This window comes from Zingiber officinale, chromosome 8B (genome assembly GCF_018446385.1).
Source record: "Zingiber officinale cultivar Zhangliang chromosome 8B, Zo_v1.1, whole genome shotgun sequence".
In the NCBI taxonomy this organism is placed as follows: Eukaryota; Viridiplantae; Streptophyta; class Magnoliopsida; order Zingiberales; family Zingiberaceae; genus Zingiber; species Zingiber officinale.
In genome coordinates this window covers 112,411,285-112,431,607 of record NC_056001.1, presented here as the reverse complement: position 1 = coordinate 112,431,607, position 20,323 = coordinate 112,411,285, and the positions used below count along the sequence as shown (strand labels likewise).

Genomic DNA, 20,323 nt, shown 5'->3' with positions numbered 1-20,323 from the left:
CTTTAAATTTATATTTTCTAAAGAAAATAAAATTTAAAAAAAATAAATATGTAATTTTTTAATAAAAATATTGCAAAATAAACACTCTAAATTTATATTTTCCATAGAAAATTAATTTTTAAAAAATAAATATTTGTCAATAATTTTTTAATAGAAATATTGTATAATAAATACATGATGAGGTAAAACAAAAATAATAAAGTCATTTAATTACTTTAGAACTTTCATGTTTCTGTGAAATAGATTTCTACAACACAATTTAATTTAAAATTTTTTGCCAAAAATACTTAAGTCATTTAATTTCTGATATAAATGTATCAACATAGGTAAAAAATTTCTATTTTCTATTTTATAAAAAAAATAAATTCTATAATATTTCTAATTATATTTAACATCTATTCCTTTTCTATTTTATTCCCAAAAATATTAAACCATTTGATGAAAAAATTATTATTCTTAATAATATAACTCTCTTTAGATGACATTCTTTAAACTCTTAAAGTACTTTTTTTATTTCTCCTTGAGAAAGGTTCAATTAGGAGGTAATGTAAACACTAACAAATTCATGTTTATTTTGTTTGAAGTGCAATATAAAAATTAAATTTTAATATACATAAAGCTAAAAAAATGATTTAGGCAACGAAATTAAATAATCTATATACTTTTTCAAAATTACTATTTTTTAATTTTATCCCTAAAATCCTGTTTAGGCAATAAAATTAAATCATTATCAAGACTCATTCTTTATTTTAAGGTTATGAAATTTATTAGTTTTTAGAGAGTTTAGTATTCAAAAATTCATATAATTTTTAATTTACTCCAATTGACCATATAATAATTTGATTTGTTATTAAATAAGAAGTCCAACATGCAAGACATACAAAAGACACTCAAAATAATGTGATTCACTAATAATTCATTTTTTATTTATTTCTACAATAATATTATTATAATTAATTCTATAAAGTCTTATAAAAATAAATATTAAAATTTAGTTTAAATTGAATTTTTATTTCAGCATTAATAAGGTGTGAGAAAATTCTTAAGATCCCATAATTTATAGTCTAATCTAAAATAATATTATAAATTTTGATGTGATATTGATTAAATTAGGTGCAAATTAAAATTGTAATTAACGTGTTGTCTAATGAAATCTTCCCTTTATTAGTTCTAACAATAAATTAGTAAATTTGTTGGCAAAATTACTAACAGATATAGAGTTGAATATATTTGAAACAAATCACTTTTATAATACAAATGAGAGCTATAAATTCATACATATGTGGTTGGTAGGGGACTAATTACGACATTGATTGGGAATATTTTCCCTTTCATAAAAATTATTGTGATTTGATAACATTCATAGTGACACTTTAACATGAGGCAAAAAAAAGAGAACTCCTAACCTGTGGATGGAGAGCTATAAATTCATACATATGTGGTTGGTAAGGAAATAAGTCACATTCATTAATACAAATGAACTACCTTGGGATGGAGAGCTATAAATTCATACATATGTGGTTGGTAAGGAAATAAGTCACATTCATTAATAATACATATATTATTATATGTAGGGGACTAATTACGACATTGATTGGGAATATTTTCCCTTTCATAAAAATTATTGTGATTTGATAACATTCATAGTGACACTTTAACATGAGGCAAAAAAAAGAGAACTCCTAACTTCATGTCTTTATGTCGTAGGAAGCAACATCAAGATGAAATTGTCAGAGTTTTTCCCCTATTTTTTATTTATCACATTTTTTTAGAATATTTTTCCTCCATTTTTTACTTTAGTTTTATTGGCAAACACATTTTGATAAAACTCACTCACTTTGTTCCTGTTGTCTCCCTTTTCTTTTTCGTATCCTAAAGTTTCCATGCTCATCCATGTAATCATAATATTATGAGACCACACACGAACAAGGTACCAACCTAGATAAGACATTCTTTTAAGTTCTTACCTCTTAGGATACAATCCATCATCTATGTTTTTCACAATATAGATGAATTGACTAACTGCTCTCTATCGCTACCAGACCACTTGATCTCTTTTACAGATTCTCCATAAGCTTATATGGAATTCCATGGCAATCTAGAAATATCTTGACCTTGCTGTAGAAGAGGTATGCCTTATAGTGATAGAGGCAAACATCCTTGGAGATCCACTTATTTGAGGGCAGCTTGTTAGCCTTGAGTTTCCACCACAATATAGGGAAGCCACAATGACACGAAGGAGGTTTTAGGTTTGGTCCTCTAATGGACTACAACAAATGATTTTGGGGAAGGAGGAACATTTTGAAGGGGAATAGATTGAATGATGAGAGGATATGTCATTTTCGTTGTTTCTCTCACAACAAAATGAAATCCTTCAATTTTGATATTGTATCAATCGTTGCAATGTTATCCTTACTAGAAAGGAGAGCATTACATTCGAGTGCATATACCCAACATAATACTTGATGAAATTCCCATGTGGAACTAAACTGATATGTCATCTTTTCTTTTTCCTCTTTCCTCCAATTCTATATATGTTTCACATGGTATAATTTGTCTTAGAGTCTTACTCGATATCTAAGTTTTTCAATAGCCTTATTATGTTAGGGAATTGCAACTTGGTTTGGTAGTCTCAAATCGGCCAACCTGTTTTTTTAATCAAATTAGCAGACAATCATCAATCTGATCATGCCCGTGGTTGGCGAAGGTTCATATTTTTCCTCAATGGAATATGCTTTTAGTATCTTAAATTGTACAACATGAAGCACCAACAGGTGTCACAATCCTGAGCAGTTTACACCAAGCTTCCATCTCTAAAGGGAATCAACTCCATGCTAAAGAAGAGACAACAATGATTCAAGAGATAGATTGTGTGAAGGATCAACTCTCTGAAACAAATCTTCAATCTATCCACATAAGAAAAAACAAGCCCAAAGGACCTTAATTAACTTTAGTGTCCAAATTGGTATCTAGGACCAAACTTTGCCAATGAACTGACCAGTCAAGTTGTTCTTATCCTTCAAAAGTCAGGAGGTCAAATATAGTAAAGCATAATCAATTTAAGAGTTAAGACCAAGTCTTGCCCACCATATATGATGGTGTGTTAAGAGTGTAAAAGTTTAGACTTAGTCCTTTCCTATTACCTCTAGATACAACAACAACAACAACCAACCCTTATCCCACTAGGTAGGGTCGGCTGTATAAATCATTTTACGTCCTACTATATCATCATCTATATTTAAATAAATTTTATTTTGTTTTATTGTTGTTAACCAAGTCTTTTTTGGTCTTCCTCTTCCTCATTTGATATGCATGTTTATCATAGTTTCACATCGCCTAACTAGAGCATTTATTTGTCGTTTAAATAAATGTCCGTACCATCTTAAACGCATCTCTCGAAATTTTTCCTCAATAGATGCAACTCCGACTTCTCTCTAATGCTCTCATTTCTTATTTTGTCCATCCTCGTATGTCCACACATCCACCTTAAAATCTTCATCTCTGCAACTCTCATCTTCTGCTCATGTGCTCGAGTCATAACCCAGCATTCAGCTCCATATAACATAGCAAGTCTAACTGTAGTTTTATAGAACTTACCTTTAAGTTTAAGAGGTACTTTACGGTCACATAAAACACTCACCGCTCCCCTCAATGCTTGTATTATATGTGAGACATCTCTCTCAATGCCTCCATCGTTTTGCAAAAATTATCCTAAATATTTAAATCTCTCGGTTCCGGACAACTCGTCCTCTCCTATCTTAACAATTGTCTCATTACTTTTAATATTGCTAAACCTAAATTCCATATATTCTGTCTTTAATCTACTAACCTTAAAATCTTTCCCTTCTAGTATTTCCCGCCTAGATTCTAGTTTAGCATTTACTCTTTCACGTGTTTCATCTACCAAAATAATATCATCTGCAAACAACATGCACTACGGTACTGTGTCTTGAATATGCACAGTGAGTGAGTTCGTCCATAATTAGTGTAAAAAGATAGGACTTAGAGTTAATCTTTAATGTAACCCTATCTTTATTATAAATGTTTTAGTTACTCCGCCTGAAGTCTTTCATAACATCCTCGTACATATCATTAATTAGTTCAATATATGTTACACTAACACCTCTCTTTTCTAGAATTCTCCATTTAATTTCTCTTGGGACTCTATCATAAGCTTTTTCTAAGTCGATGAATACCATATGTAGATCTTGTTTTTGCTCCCAATATTTTTCAACTAATTGTCTAAAAAGATGTATAACTTCTATTGTCGACCTTCCAAGCATGAACCCAAATTGATTTTCAGTCACTGTGGTCTCCTTCCTTAATCTTTTTTCTATTACTTTTTCCCAAAGTTTCATAGTATGACTCATTAGTTTAATACCCCTATAGTTTGCACAATTTTGTACGTCTCCCTTGTTTTTATATAAGGGAACTAGAGTGCTTATCCTCCATTGATCAGACATTTTTTTCGTTTTCAATATCATATTAAATAATTTTGTAAGTCATTCAATAACTTGTTTCTCTAGGCACTTCCATACCTCTATCGAAATATCATCTGGTCCAACGGCTTTTCCATTGTGCATATCATTTAAAGTTTGTTCTATTTCTAAAGTTTGAATTCTACGATCAAAATTAAAAATTTTATGCTCATTTGACCTACTTAAACTACCTAAGTTAAGTTGGTCATCTAAATCTTCATTAAAAAGTTGATGAAAATACCTCCTCCAACGCTCTTTTATTTCTCCATCGTTTACTAATATCCTATTATATTCATCTTTAATACATTTTATTTGATAAGATATCTTGTTTTTTTTTCTCTCACTTTAGCTATTCTATAAATGTCTCTTTCCCCTTCTTTTGTATCCAATTTTTGATATAATCGTTCAAAAATTTCATTCTTTGCTTCACTCACTACTCTCCTAACTTCTTTCTTGGCTATTGTATATTTTTTTAAATTTTTCTCATTCTTACAAATATATAATTTCTTATAAGTTATTCGTTTTTCCTTCACTTTCTCTTGTACTTTCTCATTCCACCACCAAGATTCCTTATTTAGTGATGCATGTCCCTTTGACTCACCAAGTACACTCTTAGCTACTATTTTCAACTTTGATATCATCTTATCCCCTATTACCTCTAGATTTTAGGGATAAATAGTCAGGCACGATCACATTTAACAGTTCCATTAGAAAAAATATGCAAAAGCTCTAATGACTATATATAAAAGGAGCATGATCTAGAGGTGTACCAAATACAAAGCCTTGTGAACTACTTACTGCTTGCTTAACTGTGCGTGGAAAACCATCGTGAATAAATCCTGATTCACCCTTTGCTGCGCCGCTTTCAAGGCTTTTTGACAGTAAATTAATAATGATCTTATCAGAAACCAATTGTCCTTGGTTAACAATTTCAGCAAGCTGCAGGTGAAGAGAATATATTCACAATCATATAAAGACAAAATAAAAAAATAAAAAGGTATCATATATTGCAATTATAACAGTATCTCCAAAAGATGTAACCTAAACTCTTCAGACAATTGCCTAACAAGAGATCTTGAAAAGAAAAAAAAGTTCCCTATTCCACATAGATTCCTGACTAAAGTACTTGCATTTGATTAACAAATATGCCTTGAACAATTTATGATATCAGCATGGACAAGATTACCAGTTTCTTTGGCTTAAACAACCACCATTAAAAGGGATTCCATCCACTGAGAAAGGAATGGGAAGATTACCTGATTAGAGAGAGGTCCGGAGGAGGCAAGCTCCTCGCGGACTAGATCGCCAGTGGCAGTATGGGGGACGCCGAGGAGCTGAGAAAGGCGGCTAGTGAAGGTGCCTTTTCCAACGCCGGGACATCCGAGGAACACCCACTGAACGTTCCGAGCCTCTCTTCTCCGCGGCGTCGGATCTGAGCCACCGCTGGCCGACAACCCAGCCGATAAACGGGCAACTGGCTCCTCGGTGAGGACGGAGAACCCTCTCTTCCCTGCCGAGAAGGCAGGAGACGATCCAAGAACGGAGGATCTGAGGAGACACCTGTGTGCCGCCATGGTGGAGGGAATGAGGGATGAAACGGCAGTGGCGGCGCACGGCACAATAGCAGAGAGAGAGAGAGAGAGAACGATTCCTCCTTAATATACCGAGGCGTTTGGTTAGACGGAACGTTAACATAAGGTTTAATTTGCTTAATTAATCGAAGTTAAGGGGCATAGAGAGCCTTCTAATTTCTCATCGAAGCCAAATTAACATAAGAATTTTTCTTCGTACACAGTTGACTGTGAGGGGTTTTAAAAATTTTCACAGGACCAAGTTCAATAATTCCTAAAATTAGCTGATGTAATTTGAATATTAGTACTAATTAAAAAATATTATTCTAGGATAATAGTGTGTAAGCGATGTCTCCTTAATTTCCTAAGTATTTAAGGATCGTATTTTAATTTTGAATGAATTTTCTTCGTGATGATTGATCAAAGAATATTAGGTTGATAAATCGTCTGATATAAATACTTTCTAATTCGATCATCTCTATAATTAATCGACGTAAACTGAATACCTACTACCAATTAAAATTATCCCCACGCAGTATAAAACAATTGGTACTTAGATGATAGATTTACTGGATTGGGCATGGGTCGATTCGTAGGAATTTCATCATCTTGACATATGTCCTCCCACCTAAGAGGCTGCATATAGTGATTTATTTACATGTAACTTACCATGCGATTGTTAGATCGTAGAGCTCGCTAGAGGGGACGAATAGCGATTTAAAATTTTGAATTAAGTATGCAGTGGAAATACGAACAACAATGCTAACACAAACTGTTTTTACTTGGTTCGGAGCCTTCGTCGACTCCTACTCCAAGGCCCGCACTCGTCGAGTGCTTTCGTTGGGCAATCACTAATAATTCGCAAGATGTTACAAATGTAAGTACAAGAATAATCAAAACAATACCGACAATAGAGAAAAGAAAATCGAGCACAGGTTGTCGGAGAGGCTTCGTAGCGTCGCAGGAGCAAAGCGCAATGGAGCAGTCGTAGAAGAAATTGTTGTTGTAATGTTCCGTGGGAGCCTTCTTTTATAGGCATGCTCTTGACGCCCGGATCACTTCCGGACGCCTGGACCATGACGTCGGCCAACCAATTAGCGCTCGCCTAGCTGTCGAGATAAGAATTACACTCCGGGCGCTCGGATCCCTTCAGGGCACCCGGACCACCATTTTCCAGCAATCCATTTCCTATAAGATAATGTTAGTCTGAGACAAATGCAAATTTATACTACCCTACAAAACAAAGTATTAGCACAATTATAATAAAAGAGTAATAATTAGATTACATCTCACCGAGACCGAAATCTAGTCACGATCTCAACTTAGATTCCCGAAATGGTTCTAAGTTGGATCAACACCTACTGTCCCCTCGAACGAGGAGCGCGTCCTCACCAAGTCACTCCCCTCCAGTGACTTACCTTAACTTACATGCCAGACATTCTGCCAGCCCGTCGACCTGTTTGGACCTGTCAGACATCAGGTTAGCCCGTCGACCTGTCTGGACTTCGTGTTAGCTATCAGGCCAGCCCGTCTACCTAGCTAGACTTGCCTGCAACACTGAGTTAGCACAATAGATAAAACAGTACAGTAAAACAGTGTTAACAGAATTCAAGATTCGCTGGTCTGGTCGACCGCACGCGGTGGACCGGAAACCAGTCGGTCACATATAACCTAGGTTTACCTTCCTAGGGTTGTCTAGTTTCACTCACTAGGACTTCCATTGCTTGTCTTCACTCACCAGGACTTCCTCCACCTAGCTTTACTCACTAGGGTATGACTTCACTCACCAGGGTATGACTTCACTCACCAGGACTTCCACTTTGTCTAACCTTTGGTTAGGATTTACCTTTGCTAGTCCTGACTAGACTCCTCTCTCTCAAACATCAAGTCCTGTTTGGGTCAACCCTTGGTCAAATTGACCAAACTTAGGTATATTGTCAAACATCGAAACCCTAGAGGTCGATTGCACCAACAGGGACCGATAATATTAAGCCACTTAAGGTGAGTGAAATTAGCTTTTGTTGGAAAAAAAATTAAATTAAAAAAAGTCCCAAGACGATGCAATGATAAACGGTAGAGCGGTATATCCATATAACGATTATTCGATTCTCTCGCAAGGCATATCAAACACTCACAGTGTTGCCTCTAATATGCATGAAACACAAGATAAAACATGTAAACAACTCATAGTGATCTCCCGAGACGATATTTATCTCTACTTGATGTCGGAAGCACGATCATGAATGAAACCGTAAAGCCCTTCGAGTTTCACGAGTCAAATCCCTTTCCACAGGATGTTCTCCTTTGCCTGAGATCACTTCTAGTCCCTCTCATTTTTCCTCCTGTTCTGGATCTTCAAGGCTTGGACGCACTTATATATAAGATGACTAAGGAAGATGAAGGGGATTAGGAATGCCCCTTCATCTCCTTGACGTTTGCAGCAATGAGAGAGATGAAGGAGAAGCGATGCCCCTTCATCTCCTCAACGTCCAACATCTCTCACTCGTCCATGTCAATCCATATAGGTTATATGGTCACAAAGATCATGTAAGTCACATAAACTATGAGATGAGCATGTCACAAAGACCAGAATAAAATATTAGTTAATCACAAAGATCAAATAAGTCACATAGATTTTATGATGATCATGTCACAAAGATAAAAACATCAATTAATTAGTTACAAAGACAAATAAAAATATCCATTTCATACATTAGGGGAAATAGTTCATACGATAGCAACACACTGAGCATTCATTGCTAAGAAGATTTACATAGTTGCTCCATAAAATCAGAGACATCAAAACTTGTCTTTACCCCATATTAAATTATTTACATCAATATAAACATCTCTAATCTCTCATAATGACTATTATGTCAAGAGCTTATTCAACATCTCCAATCAATACAATTATTTACAATTATATTTTATGTATTGAACTAAAAATATAACTAGTACTAGTGAATAAATGTCATTGATGTAAATTAATCTTAATCTTCCTTTTTAGCTAGAATCAATTCATTCTAATCAGTCGCTTTCCTAGTTATGCTCCATAGACCGAATCACCCATAATCAATAGGAAACATGCTAAAGTAGCAGACACTGATCAGAACTTCAAGTAGATAGCTAAATAGTCACTTAGGGTAAGATTGAAATTAACTTATAATCTCAAAGATCTCACATAGTAGAGAAGCATGGATCCATTCTCCTATTACTCTTCTTGTCGCCATAGCACATGTGGTATGAATTACATACTACAATGTTATTCTCTTTACTAAAAAGAGTGCATATTTTTTCCAAAATTTAACATCGTACAGATTTCAATCTAGACATACCTAATGTCTAATCCTGAATTCAACATATGAATTGCAATCTGACTTTAAGCAGATTCAATAAATGATGGATTTATTTACTCTGATCATTACATAAATAATCTCATCTTGATACAATTATCAAGACGACCTTAACTTATGGGTATGTCTTTATTCATAGCTATATAAGTTGTCTCATAAACAATGGTCTTACTTCTATTTATACTTAACAAACAGAGATGATTGTCCATGTGAGTGGACTAATTTTAATTTGCCAATATGCTTATCAAGATTTTTATTCGAATGCAACAAAGACATATACACTGAATAGATTATGACATTTTCATTTATCTAAATGTCTTTATAATATGTTATATTCTCAAAGACTTCACATGTCCTCGAAATGACTCTTTAGTCAATGACTTAGTAAAAGGATCGACAAACATATTTTATGTAGGGATATACTCAAGAATTATTTTTTTTCTTGTCAACAATATCCCTTATAAAATTATAATTTTTATATGCTTATCTTTGCTGTGATATTTGGGATCATTGGAAAAAGCTATAGTAGTTTGATTGTCATAGTACACTGTAACATGTCTCCCACTGTCCTCAGCAATGTTCAGATGCTTTAGAAACCTTCTTAACCAGACAACCTCTTGCACAACCACTGCACAAGCCACATACTCAATTTCCATTGTCGACAAAGCTACACAAGCCTGCTTCTTGCTGTTCCATGAGATGATGACACCATTCAGTAAGAAGGTATAGTCAGATGTAGATTTTCTGTCATCAAGGTCTCCTGCCCAATCTGCATCTGTGTAGCCACTAAGGCTCATATTTAATCCTTGGAAATAGAGGCAATAATATGTTGCCCCTTTAAGATATCTGAATATCCTCTACAATTCTTTCCAGTGTCTTGATTCTAGGTTTGACTGAAAATGACTAACTAAGCCAACAACATACCTTTTATTAAGCTGAGTACACAAGATAGTGTACATTAAACTACCAATAGCACTAGCATATGATTTTTTTTTTTTCATTTTGAGTATTTCCTTAGGAGTCTCAAGATACATACTTTTGCTGAAAACAGTACCTCTCACTATAGGTGTCTGTTCAATATTGCAATCTAGCATATTGAAGTGTTGTAGCATCTTAGTGATATAAGTTTATTAAGACAAACTCAAAAGCATTTTTGATCGATCTTTAATGATCTTTACTACTAAGATGTACTCTGCTTCTCTCATATCTATTATGTCAAATTATGATGAAAGTTATAATTTAGCTTCTATCACACACTTATGTCACTTTTAGCTATTAGCATATCATCGACATATAATGATAAAATGATAAACTTTCATTTTTTTTTTCTTAGATAAACACAATTATCATCATTGATCATTTCGAAACCATAAGAGAAAATGACTTCATTAAATCTTATGTTCTATTGTCTTGACGCTTGTTTTAGCTCATATATAGACTTCATAAGTCTACATACTCTATTTTCTTAGCTTTTAGCAATGTAACCTTCTAGCTGTGTCATATAGATTTCTTCATCAAGATTACCATTCAGGAAATCTATTTTTATGTCCATTTGATATAATTCAATGTCAGATTGTGCTACTATAGTTAGGATGACATATTGATACAAACTTCATAACTGGAGAGAATATCTCTTCAAAATCAATACCCTCCATTTGAGTATATCCTTTTGCAACTAAACGAGCCTTGTATCAATTAATCGATCCATCTGCTTTCCTCTTTACTTTGAGAATCCATTTTTTCCCAATAGCTCATCGGCCCAGAGGAAGATCGACTAAATCCCAAACTTGATTCTTTTTCTCATTGACTCTATCTCTTCATCCATTTCAATTTTCCATGTTTCTCTTACTAAGCTTCATAAAGTTTCCTCAACTGTTAGAGGTTCCTCATCATCAACTGGAAGAATCATCAATGTCTCATTCTTAATGTCAAATTTTTTCCGAGGAATAATCTAACGACCACTTCTTCGTAGGTTAGACTATTAAGAAACTGACTCATTCAGTGACAAATTACTCCCACTAAGTCGATTAGATTCAAGCATCTCCTGATTTATTGATAAAGGAACATTATCCTTCTCCTCTATCTCATATAGAGAAATAGTCTTATCAACTTCACATCGTGTTGGGAATTCAGTTTTAAGAGAAGTAGCATCTCTTGACTCTATTTCAGAGATGGTTCCATCTTGTCGCTCACCAATGAAGACATAACCCTTAGAAGTCTCAGAATACCTTATAAAGATACACTTCTTATCTCTGGGTCCTAATTTTTTATATTCGTGTTTTATTATAAACGTAGGCAGCTAACTTGTAACGACACACCTTCTGGGTACTGGCTGTAAGGCCGGTCGCTACAATTACTGCTGTCTATATGCTGTGCGGAAAACTGGGTTTATTAAAATTTTGCTAACCTAATTGCTGGGAACACTGAAACTGATTGTTCTACATGTACCTAATAATTGCACACATGCTAGGGGAGGTATTTACCACTGATACCGGACTTCTGATCGGTCCACGGACCGGTCTACTGACACTGGCACGGGGAAGAACCTTTGGATCGGTCGACTGACCGATCCATGATTCACTAGAGTTTCTGTACGCACCTGGATCGGTCTGCCGATCGATCCAGGACCTCACTGATCGGTCGGACTGACCGATCCAGTGGCTCACTGATCGGTCAGCTGACCGATCAGTGGTGTGCTGTTCGCGATCCAACTATCGGGATTCTTTCGCCGAACGATCCAGCTGCGAACAGAGAGTTAGGACTGCCGAAACCAGCTCCCTGATCGGTCTACCGACCGATCCGAGACCCCCTGATTGATCTGCTGACCGATCAGGGGTTTCTGATTTCGTATCAGAAACTTTGATATCAGCACTGATATGTGCCAAAATCATTATACAACACTATAAAAGCTAAATGAACGTTCTACTAGATAATGGCTAACATACTAAACATGATGCGAGATATGATTCATCACTTCATGACAAGTAACCATGCTAAGTGCAGGAAAACAACTAACAATGTTCTGATAGTTAACTCTCTAAAGTTGTAAGACAGTAAACTTGCTAAATATTCCAAAACATAAGATAATTTGCTAGATCCCTCAGATATTTATTCCAGGTTCCTTCCACACACATCTTGATCTGCATTGCCCTCCAGCCTCCCCTAGTCCACTTTTCTTTTACCTGTATCTGCAATATAAGAAAAGTAGCATCTGTAAGCTAAAAATTTAGTAAGAAACCATCTACCTCACAAAAACATGCATACGATGCAGATATGGTTTTTAAAACATGCTATTTGAAATATACTGACTAGGCTAAACATGGCATGGCATGTGATCATACAAGCATAGCAATCAAGAACTGAACATAAGCTACCATAATGTATCAACAAGGAAGAGCTAAACTGAAGCTGAAACTGAAACCAAGCTGATCTCACATAACTGATTGTGAATTTGAAAAGCTATACATATAATAAGTGAAAATACTAAACATACTGCTGAGGGGCCCTGGCAACTGTACTTGCTGTGCGCGCATCCCTATCTAAACCCGGGATTGCAAGTTCCAAATCTAGTAGGGTTTACTAGTTAGCTAAACCTAGGGATGACTATGGGAGTCCAACCCAGTGGATATCTAATCCAGTACAGTGTCACTGCTGAAAGTAAAATACTGAATGCTATATACTTATTTTGCTGAATCTAGGTTATCTGAACCTAGAACTAGGTTGTCTGAACCTAGAGGCTACTGTGGTAGCCCACCCATTGGACTGTAGTCCTACATAAGTTGAAATAAAACTAATTTGCTGTTTTAAATGCTTCTAGTGCATTTAATAAGTTAATTAAACTGTCTATTACTGAGCTAGACCTTTAATCGAGCACCTAGGATGCTCTAACTCTTCTCCCTATTAGGGTGACCACCTCTAGGCACCCGACAACGTCTAACCTCCTATCTGAAGAGGGAAAACGTGCCCGGCCCATCTAGAGGTGCTCATCTAAATCCCTAATCTTCGAAGAGAGTTAAATACACCCTAGATATCGATAAAAATCTGCATACATTCTAACTAAAGCATAAGAACTCAAACGGAAGCTATTATACTGCAGGTGAGGGGTTTCTTACCTCGTATGCTGGATTTCTTACAAATCTAATCGCTAGAAATTCCGGTGGAGACGACTTCTCGACGATTCGCTCGCGTCCACGTGCTCTACTCGCGGAGGGAAACGTCCTCGTGCTGAAATCGTCGCCGGAAAGTGACCTAGGGACCCTAGGGAGAGAACCCTAGGTCTTCCTTGATGTGGCGCCGAGAGAAGGAGAGAAGAAGGGGTTGGCGTCGGTGAGGGTTTTGGAGGAAAAGTGGCGTGAGGCTTTGTGAGGAGAGGGTTGCTGAACCAAATTAAACCAAACCCACACTTAAGTTTTTCCTAATATATTATATTAAGTGGATAACCCGATCCAACTCTAATATAAATTTAATTGGTTCTCCTTTCTTTCAGCACGGCCCTGCTGGGTTCACCGATTACTAAGACTAACTAAAGGTTTAGCGGACCCGAGAGGTCCCGGGTTCGATTCCCGCTTACCTTTTTATTTTTATAATTGTTTTTGCTACTTCCGCTACTCGGAAAATTCCGGAAAAATATCTAAAAATTCCAGAAAAATCACAGAATAATTCTAATGCAAGTTTGAGAATTTTCGGGCGCTACAATCCCCTATACCTTATAAAAAGTTTGTCCTCGAACTTAGAACAATTCTGGGTACTTCTGTCTCATGCTGGCTTCTGTCTCCCAAGTTGCCTCTTCTGCTGTGTGACTGTGCCAAATGACTTTGACTAATGGTACTTCCTTGTTCCACAATTTCTTAACTGCTCGGTCTATTATCTGAATAGGTCGACTATCATAGCTGAGGTCCTCGCGGATCTGTACCGACTGGGGATCAATCACCTGGGTGGCATCTGGGGTATGCTTCTTCAGCATAGAGACATGAAATACGTTGTGGACAGCTGACATTTCCTGGGGTAGCTCGAGCTCATATGCTACCTTGCCCACTCTTCTGCTGATAAGGTATGGTCCCACGTATCTGGGACTTAGCTTGCCCTTTTTCCCAAAACGCATTACTCCCTTCATGGGAGCCACTCTGAGGAATACTGAATCCCCAACTGAAAACTCTAAGGGCTCACAGACAAGATAGCTCTTCCGGCGCCTCTGTCTCTATCCTCCGGATCTCCGTATGGTCTGTGGTATCTGCTACTAGATCTGTCTGAAGTTCTAGTTCTTTCTGTTCACCACTCTCATACTAGCAGATTGGAGATCTACACCTCCGCCCATAGAGAGCCTCGTAAGGTGCCATGCCGATAGTGGCCTGATAGCTATTGTTGTATGCAAATTCTGCTAAGCTCAGATATTTGCACCAACTTCCCTTGAAATCTAGGGCACACGCTCGGAGCATATCTTCGAGTACCTGGTTTACTCGCTCCGTCTGACCATCTGTCTGAGGATGGAATGCTGTGCTGAACTTTAACTTAGTGCCCAATGCTGACTGTACACACTCCCAGAAGTGTGATGCGAATCTGTTGTCTCTGTCTGAAATGATGGTTCGTGGGACTCCATGTAGTCTGACAATCTCTTGGAGATACAACTGAGCTAGCTTCTCCATGGAGTAGGATACCTTGATAGCTAAGAAGTGGGCTGATTTAGTCAACCTGTCGACTTTGACCCAGATGGCGTCAAAACCATTCGTGGTTCTGGGCAGTCCCACTATGAAATCCATAGAGATATCCTCCCACTTCCATTCTGGAATCTGTATAGGCTGCAGAACTCCTCCTAGTCGTTGATGTTCTGCCTTGACCCTCTGACAGGTGAGGCAGATGCTAACATATCTGGTGATGTCTCGCTTCATCCCGGGCCACCAAAAATGGTTCTTCAGGTCTTGATATATTTTGGTGGAACCTGGATGCATCGCATAGGGAGTCTTGTGAGCCTCATCTAAAATCTGTCTCCGTAGCTTCTCCTGATCTGGAACACAGAGTCCATCACAACACCCCGCTATCGGACACTCTGAATTCTGTACTTTCTGATTCTGCTAGCCCTTGCTTGATTTTCTGAATTTCAGGGTCCTGCTCCTGAGCTGACTGAATATCACCAAGCAAGGTAGACTCTAAGGTCATAGTAGAGAGCTGTCCAACGACGAGTTCGAGACCGAAATCCACGATCTCCTTCTGTAGGGGCGATGACATGGCTGTAAGAGATAATAAGGTAGCACTGGATTTTCTGCTAAGTGCGTCGGCTACCTTATTGGCTTTCCCTGGATGGTAGAGGATGTCTATATCGTAGTCTTTGACCAGCTCAAGCCATCTGCGCTGTCGCATGTTCAGATCCTTCTGAGTGAAAAAGTACTTCAGACTCTGATGATCTGTATACACTCTGCACTGAGCTCCATATAAGTAATGTCTCCAAATTTTGAGAGCGAACACTACTGCTGCAAGCTCCAGGTCATGAGTAGGGTAATTCTTCTCATAATCCTTGAGTTGTCTAGAGGCATAGGCGATCACCTTGCCGTTTGGCATCAGTACTGCTCCTAGTCCCAACTTAGAGGCATCACTATAGATGTCAAAGCTGCTGGTGTTGTCTGGTAGAGCCAAAATGGGAGCACTGGTCAATCTCCTTTTCAACTCGCTGAAGCTGTTCTCACAATCCTCTGTCCACTGAAATTTCCTGTTCTTTCTGGTAAGAGCTGTCAGTGGGGAGACTATCCTGGAGAAGTCCTCTACAAACTTTTTTTAATATCCTGCTAATCCCAGAAAGCTCCTGATTTCGCTGGCGTTCTTAGGTCTCTTCCAGTTACTTACTGCTTCTATCTTGCTGGGATCTACCATAATACCATCCTTTGAGATGATGTGGCCCAGGAAGGACACCTGATCTAGCCAAAATTCACATTTCGTGAACTTGGCGTATAGCTGGTTCTGCTGAAGAGTCTGCAATACTAGTTTCAGGTGCTCTGAGTGTTCTTCCTGAGTTCCTGAGTAGATAAGAATGTCATCGATAAACACAATAACAAACTTATCTAAATACTCCCTGAATACTCTGTTCATGAGATCCATGAATGTAGCTGGAGCATTCACGCTAAAGGGCATGACTACGAACTCGTAGTGTCCGTGTCCGGTCCCGAATGCCGTCTTGGGTATATCTCCTTCTTTAACCTTTACCCGATGATAACCGATCCGAGATCTATCTTAGAGAACACCGCTCCCTTCACCGGTCGAACAGTCATCGATTCGGGAAGGGATACTGCTCTTGATCGTGACCGATTCGGCTCGTAGTCTATGCATAGCCGTATGCTTCCATCCTTCTTCTTCACGAACAAGACAGGCGCTCCCATGGTGAGTGACTAGGCATATGAAGCCCTTGTCAAGCAACTCCTGTAGTTGCTCAAGTTCCTTCAATTCTGCTGGAGCCATGCGATATGGCGCTTTGGAAATAGGATTGGTGCCGGAAGAGCTCTATCTCAAATTCAATCTCCCGATCGTGCTAGGCCCGGTAACACCTCGGGGACTACTGGTAGTCACATACAACTCGGACCCTGCTAGCTGGTCCTTGTCCTGGCCGGTATTGACTACATGTGCTAAGTACCCCACATCCCGAATCCATCAACTTCGTGCCTTCATAGAGAGAAATTTTCTGTTTTCTCTTTGGTTCTCCGATGTACTTGAACTATGCTGCCTCGGGTTGGAATACGACTTTCTATTTACGACACTCTATGGAAGCGTATCCGATCAGAAGTCCATTCCAAGGATGACGTCAGAGTCACCATCTCCAGCAGGATCGATCACAAAAGAGTTCCCTGCTATAATGACCCAGACCGCCCGAGCGTGGATGCCATGATATCTCCTGAAGGTAGTGCCAAACTGACCACCGAGTACCCTGAGGGTATTTCTAATTTTTCGAAGAACACCGGCTATATATGAATGGGTTGCCCCAAGATCAAATAGAACAGAGCACTATACCGAAAATGCTAATCGACTGTGACAACCGCCGAGGCATCGCTACGCCCTCTCCGTGAGTGAGTAGATCCTCGATTCGCCATAGCCGAGGGGCTTCTAATCGCCATGGCCGATAAGTGGACCTTCTAGAGCGGCCTGCATCTGATGGCTGGCCGGCATACCGAGTCTGCTGTGGCCGAGGAAGACCGGTCTTGTTCGGACCCTGGCCATGTGCCCTTCTTGTCCACATTCAAAGCATTCTCGTGTTCCCTTGCAAACCCTGGGTGAAATTTTCCACAAGTAGCACACTTTGATAACCGGGTCGCTTGCTAGATGGTCCTCCCTTTGGGTCACTCCCGATTTGCGTTGCTTGAGTTCCCTTTCCAGTTAGAGTTGTGGCCTTGCTATTTTTGAGTGTGAGGGTTTCCTTGGCCTTTGGACTCTGAGGAGACCTGCTTCTGCTGCTTTATGCTGTTCTGGTAATGCTCTGTGGTCAAGGCACTGCTCACTAACTCCTCTGTGGTTTGTGGCCTATGTATGCCACCAGCCACGTTCACTGCTATCTCTGGCCTCAGCATCTTGAGCATCAACCGGATTCGTTCCTTCTCTGTGCTGACTAGCTCTGGGCATAGACGAGCCAACCTGTTGAATTTCTTCACGGCTTCCTCAACTGAAAGGTTGCCCTGACGAAACTCAGTGAACTCGTCATAGTGGCGGTTTGTAACCCGTATGTGAAAGAACTCCTCGAAGAATTCCTTCTCGAAATCAGCCCATGACATCTGGTTCACTGGGTGCTTCGTTCTGATTCTTTCCCACCACATGCGTGCGTCTCCTGTCAGGCAGAAGGAGGCACACTTCACCTTCTCGTGTTCTGGCCAGTCCAGAAGCTCCATCGTGCTCTCCAGTGTTTTGAACCAGGCTTGTGCATCCCATGGTTCACTAGTGCCTGAGAAGTTCTCTGGCTTGACTCGCTGCCACTGGATCAGATAGACTTCCTTTCTGGGCTCAGCTGCTGGGACTGCTGGTGCTGGTACTAGTGCTAGCGTTGGCGCTATAGGCTGAGCTGGTGGAACCTCTAAGACTTCTGGAGTTGTCAGATTCGGTTCCGGGGTGACTGTGGGGGGTATTCTGCTGATTAGCCTTTAAGGTGGCTAATTCCTGTTGCTGTTCAGCTAGCTGCTGCTGTAACTGAGCCACTAATGCTGTAAGGTCGGGAGGAGTCACTGAACTGCCTGCCTCTTGTTGGGGCTCAGTAGCTAGTGCCCTTTTAGCTGGGCGTCCTCGTGCCATTTCTAAAGACATAGAGAACATAACATAACTAATGTAATCACAGTTATATAACTACTGATATCATGTTTAAAAACCATCACATACTAACAAGCAGTAGGCATATAAACATGAACTGTAATAACAAAACAAGGAGCATAAATTAAGTATAGGTATTCTTACTTGGAAGCTGCAGGTTCAATGCTGATGTGTGTGTAGGAAGTATGGAACTTTGCTCTGATACTACTCTGTAACGACCCACCTTCTGGGTACTGGCTGTAAGGCCGGTCGCTACAATTACTGCTGTCTATATGCTGTGCGGAAAACTGGGTTTATTAAAATTTTGCTAACCTAATTGCTGGGAACGCTAAAACTGATTGTTCTACATGTACCTAATAATTGCACACATGCTAGGGGAGGTATTTACCACTGATACCAGACTTCTGATCGGTCCACGGACCGGTCCACTGACACTGGCACGAGGAAGAACCTTTGGATCGGTCGACTGACCGATCCATGATTCACTAGAGTTTCTGTACACACCTGGATCGGTCTGCCGACCGATCCAGGACCTCACTGATCGGTCGGACTGACCGATCCAGTGGCTCACTGATCGGTCGGACTGACCGATCCAGTGGCTCACTGATCGGTCAGCTGACCGATCAGTGGTGTGCTGTTCGCGATCCAACTATCGGGATTCTTTCTGTTCGCGGCTGGATCGATCTGCCGAACGATCCAGCTGCGAACAGAGAGTTAGGACTGCCGAAACCAGCTCCCTGATCGGTCTACCGACTGATCCGAGACCCCCTGATTGATCTGCTGACCGATCAGGGGTTTCTGATTTCGTATCAGAAACTTTGATATCAGCACTGATACGTGCCAAAATCATTATACAACACTATAAAAGCTAAATGAACGTTCTACTAGATAATGGCTAACATACTAAACATGATGCGAGATATGATTCATCACTTCATGACAAGTAACCATGCTAAGTGCAGGAAAACAACTAACAATGTTCTGATAGTTAACTCTCTAAAGTTGTAAGACAGTAAACTTGCTAAATATTCCAAAACATAAGATAATTTGCTAGATCCCTCAGATATTTATTCCAGGTTCCTTCCACACACATCTTGATCTGCATTGCCCTCCAGCCTCCCCTAGTCCACTTTTCTTTTACCTGTATCTGCAGTATAAGAAAAGTAGCATCTGTAAGCTAAAAAACTTAGTAAGAAATCATCTACCTCACAAAAACATGCATACGATGCAGATATGGTTTTTAAAACATGCTATTTGAAATATACTGACTAGGCTAAACATGGCATGGCATGTGATCATACAAGCATAGCAATCAAGAACTGAACATAAGCTACCATAATGTATCAACAAGGAAGAGCTAAACTGAAGCTGAAACTGAAACCAAGCTGATCTCACATAACTGATTGTGAATTTGAAAAGCTATATATATAATAAGTGAAAATACTAAACATACTGCTGAGGGGCCCTGACAACTGTACGTGCTGTGCGCGCATCCCTATCTAAACCCGGGATTGCAAGTTCCGAATCTAGTAGGGTTTACTAGGTTAGCTAAACCTAGGGACGACTATGGGAGTCCAACCCAGTGAATATCTAATCCAGTACAGTGCCACTGCTGAAAGTAAAATACTGAATGTTATATACTTATTTTGCT

General features: G+C 39.0%; 1 protein-coding gene across 2 annotated transcripts in view; it reads right to left on the bottom strand.

Annotated features, from left to right (window-relative positions):
* The window catches only part of LOC122016950 (ubiquinone biosynthesis monooxygenase COQ6, mitochondrial-like), a 36,210-nt gene extending 30,091 nt beyond the window's left edge, over positions 1-6,119 (bottom strand). For both annotated transcript variants that reach the window (XM_042574391.1, XM_042574392.1), the window contains exons 1-2: positions 5,735-6,119; positions 5,277-5,417 (exon numbers count right to left, since the gene is read on the bottom strand). In XM_042574391.1, the coding sequence (XP_042430325.1) occupies positions 5,277-5,417; positions 5,735-6,052 (459 nt within the window). In that variant the 5' untranslated portion in view covers positions 6,053-6,119. The remainder of the gene's footprint in view (positions 1-5,276; positions 5,418-5,734) is intronic.
* Between the last annotated feature and the right edge of the window lie 14,204 nt (positions 6,120-20,323).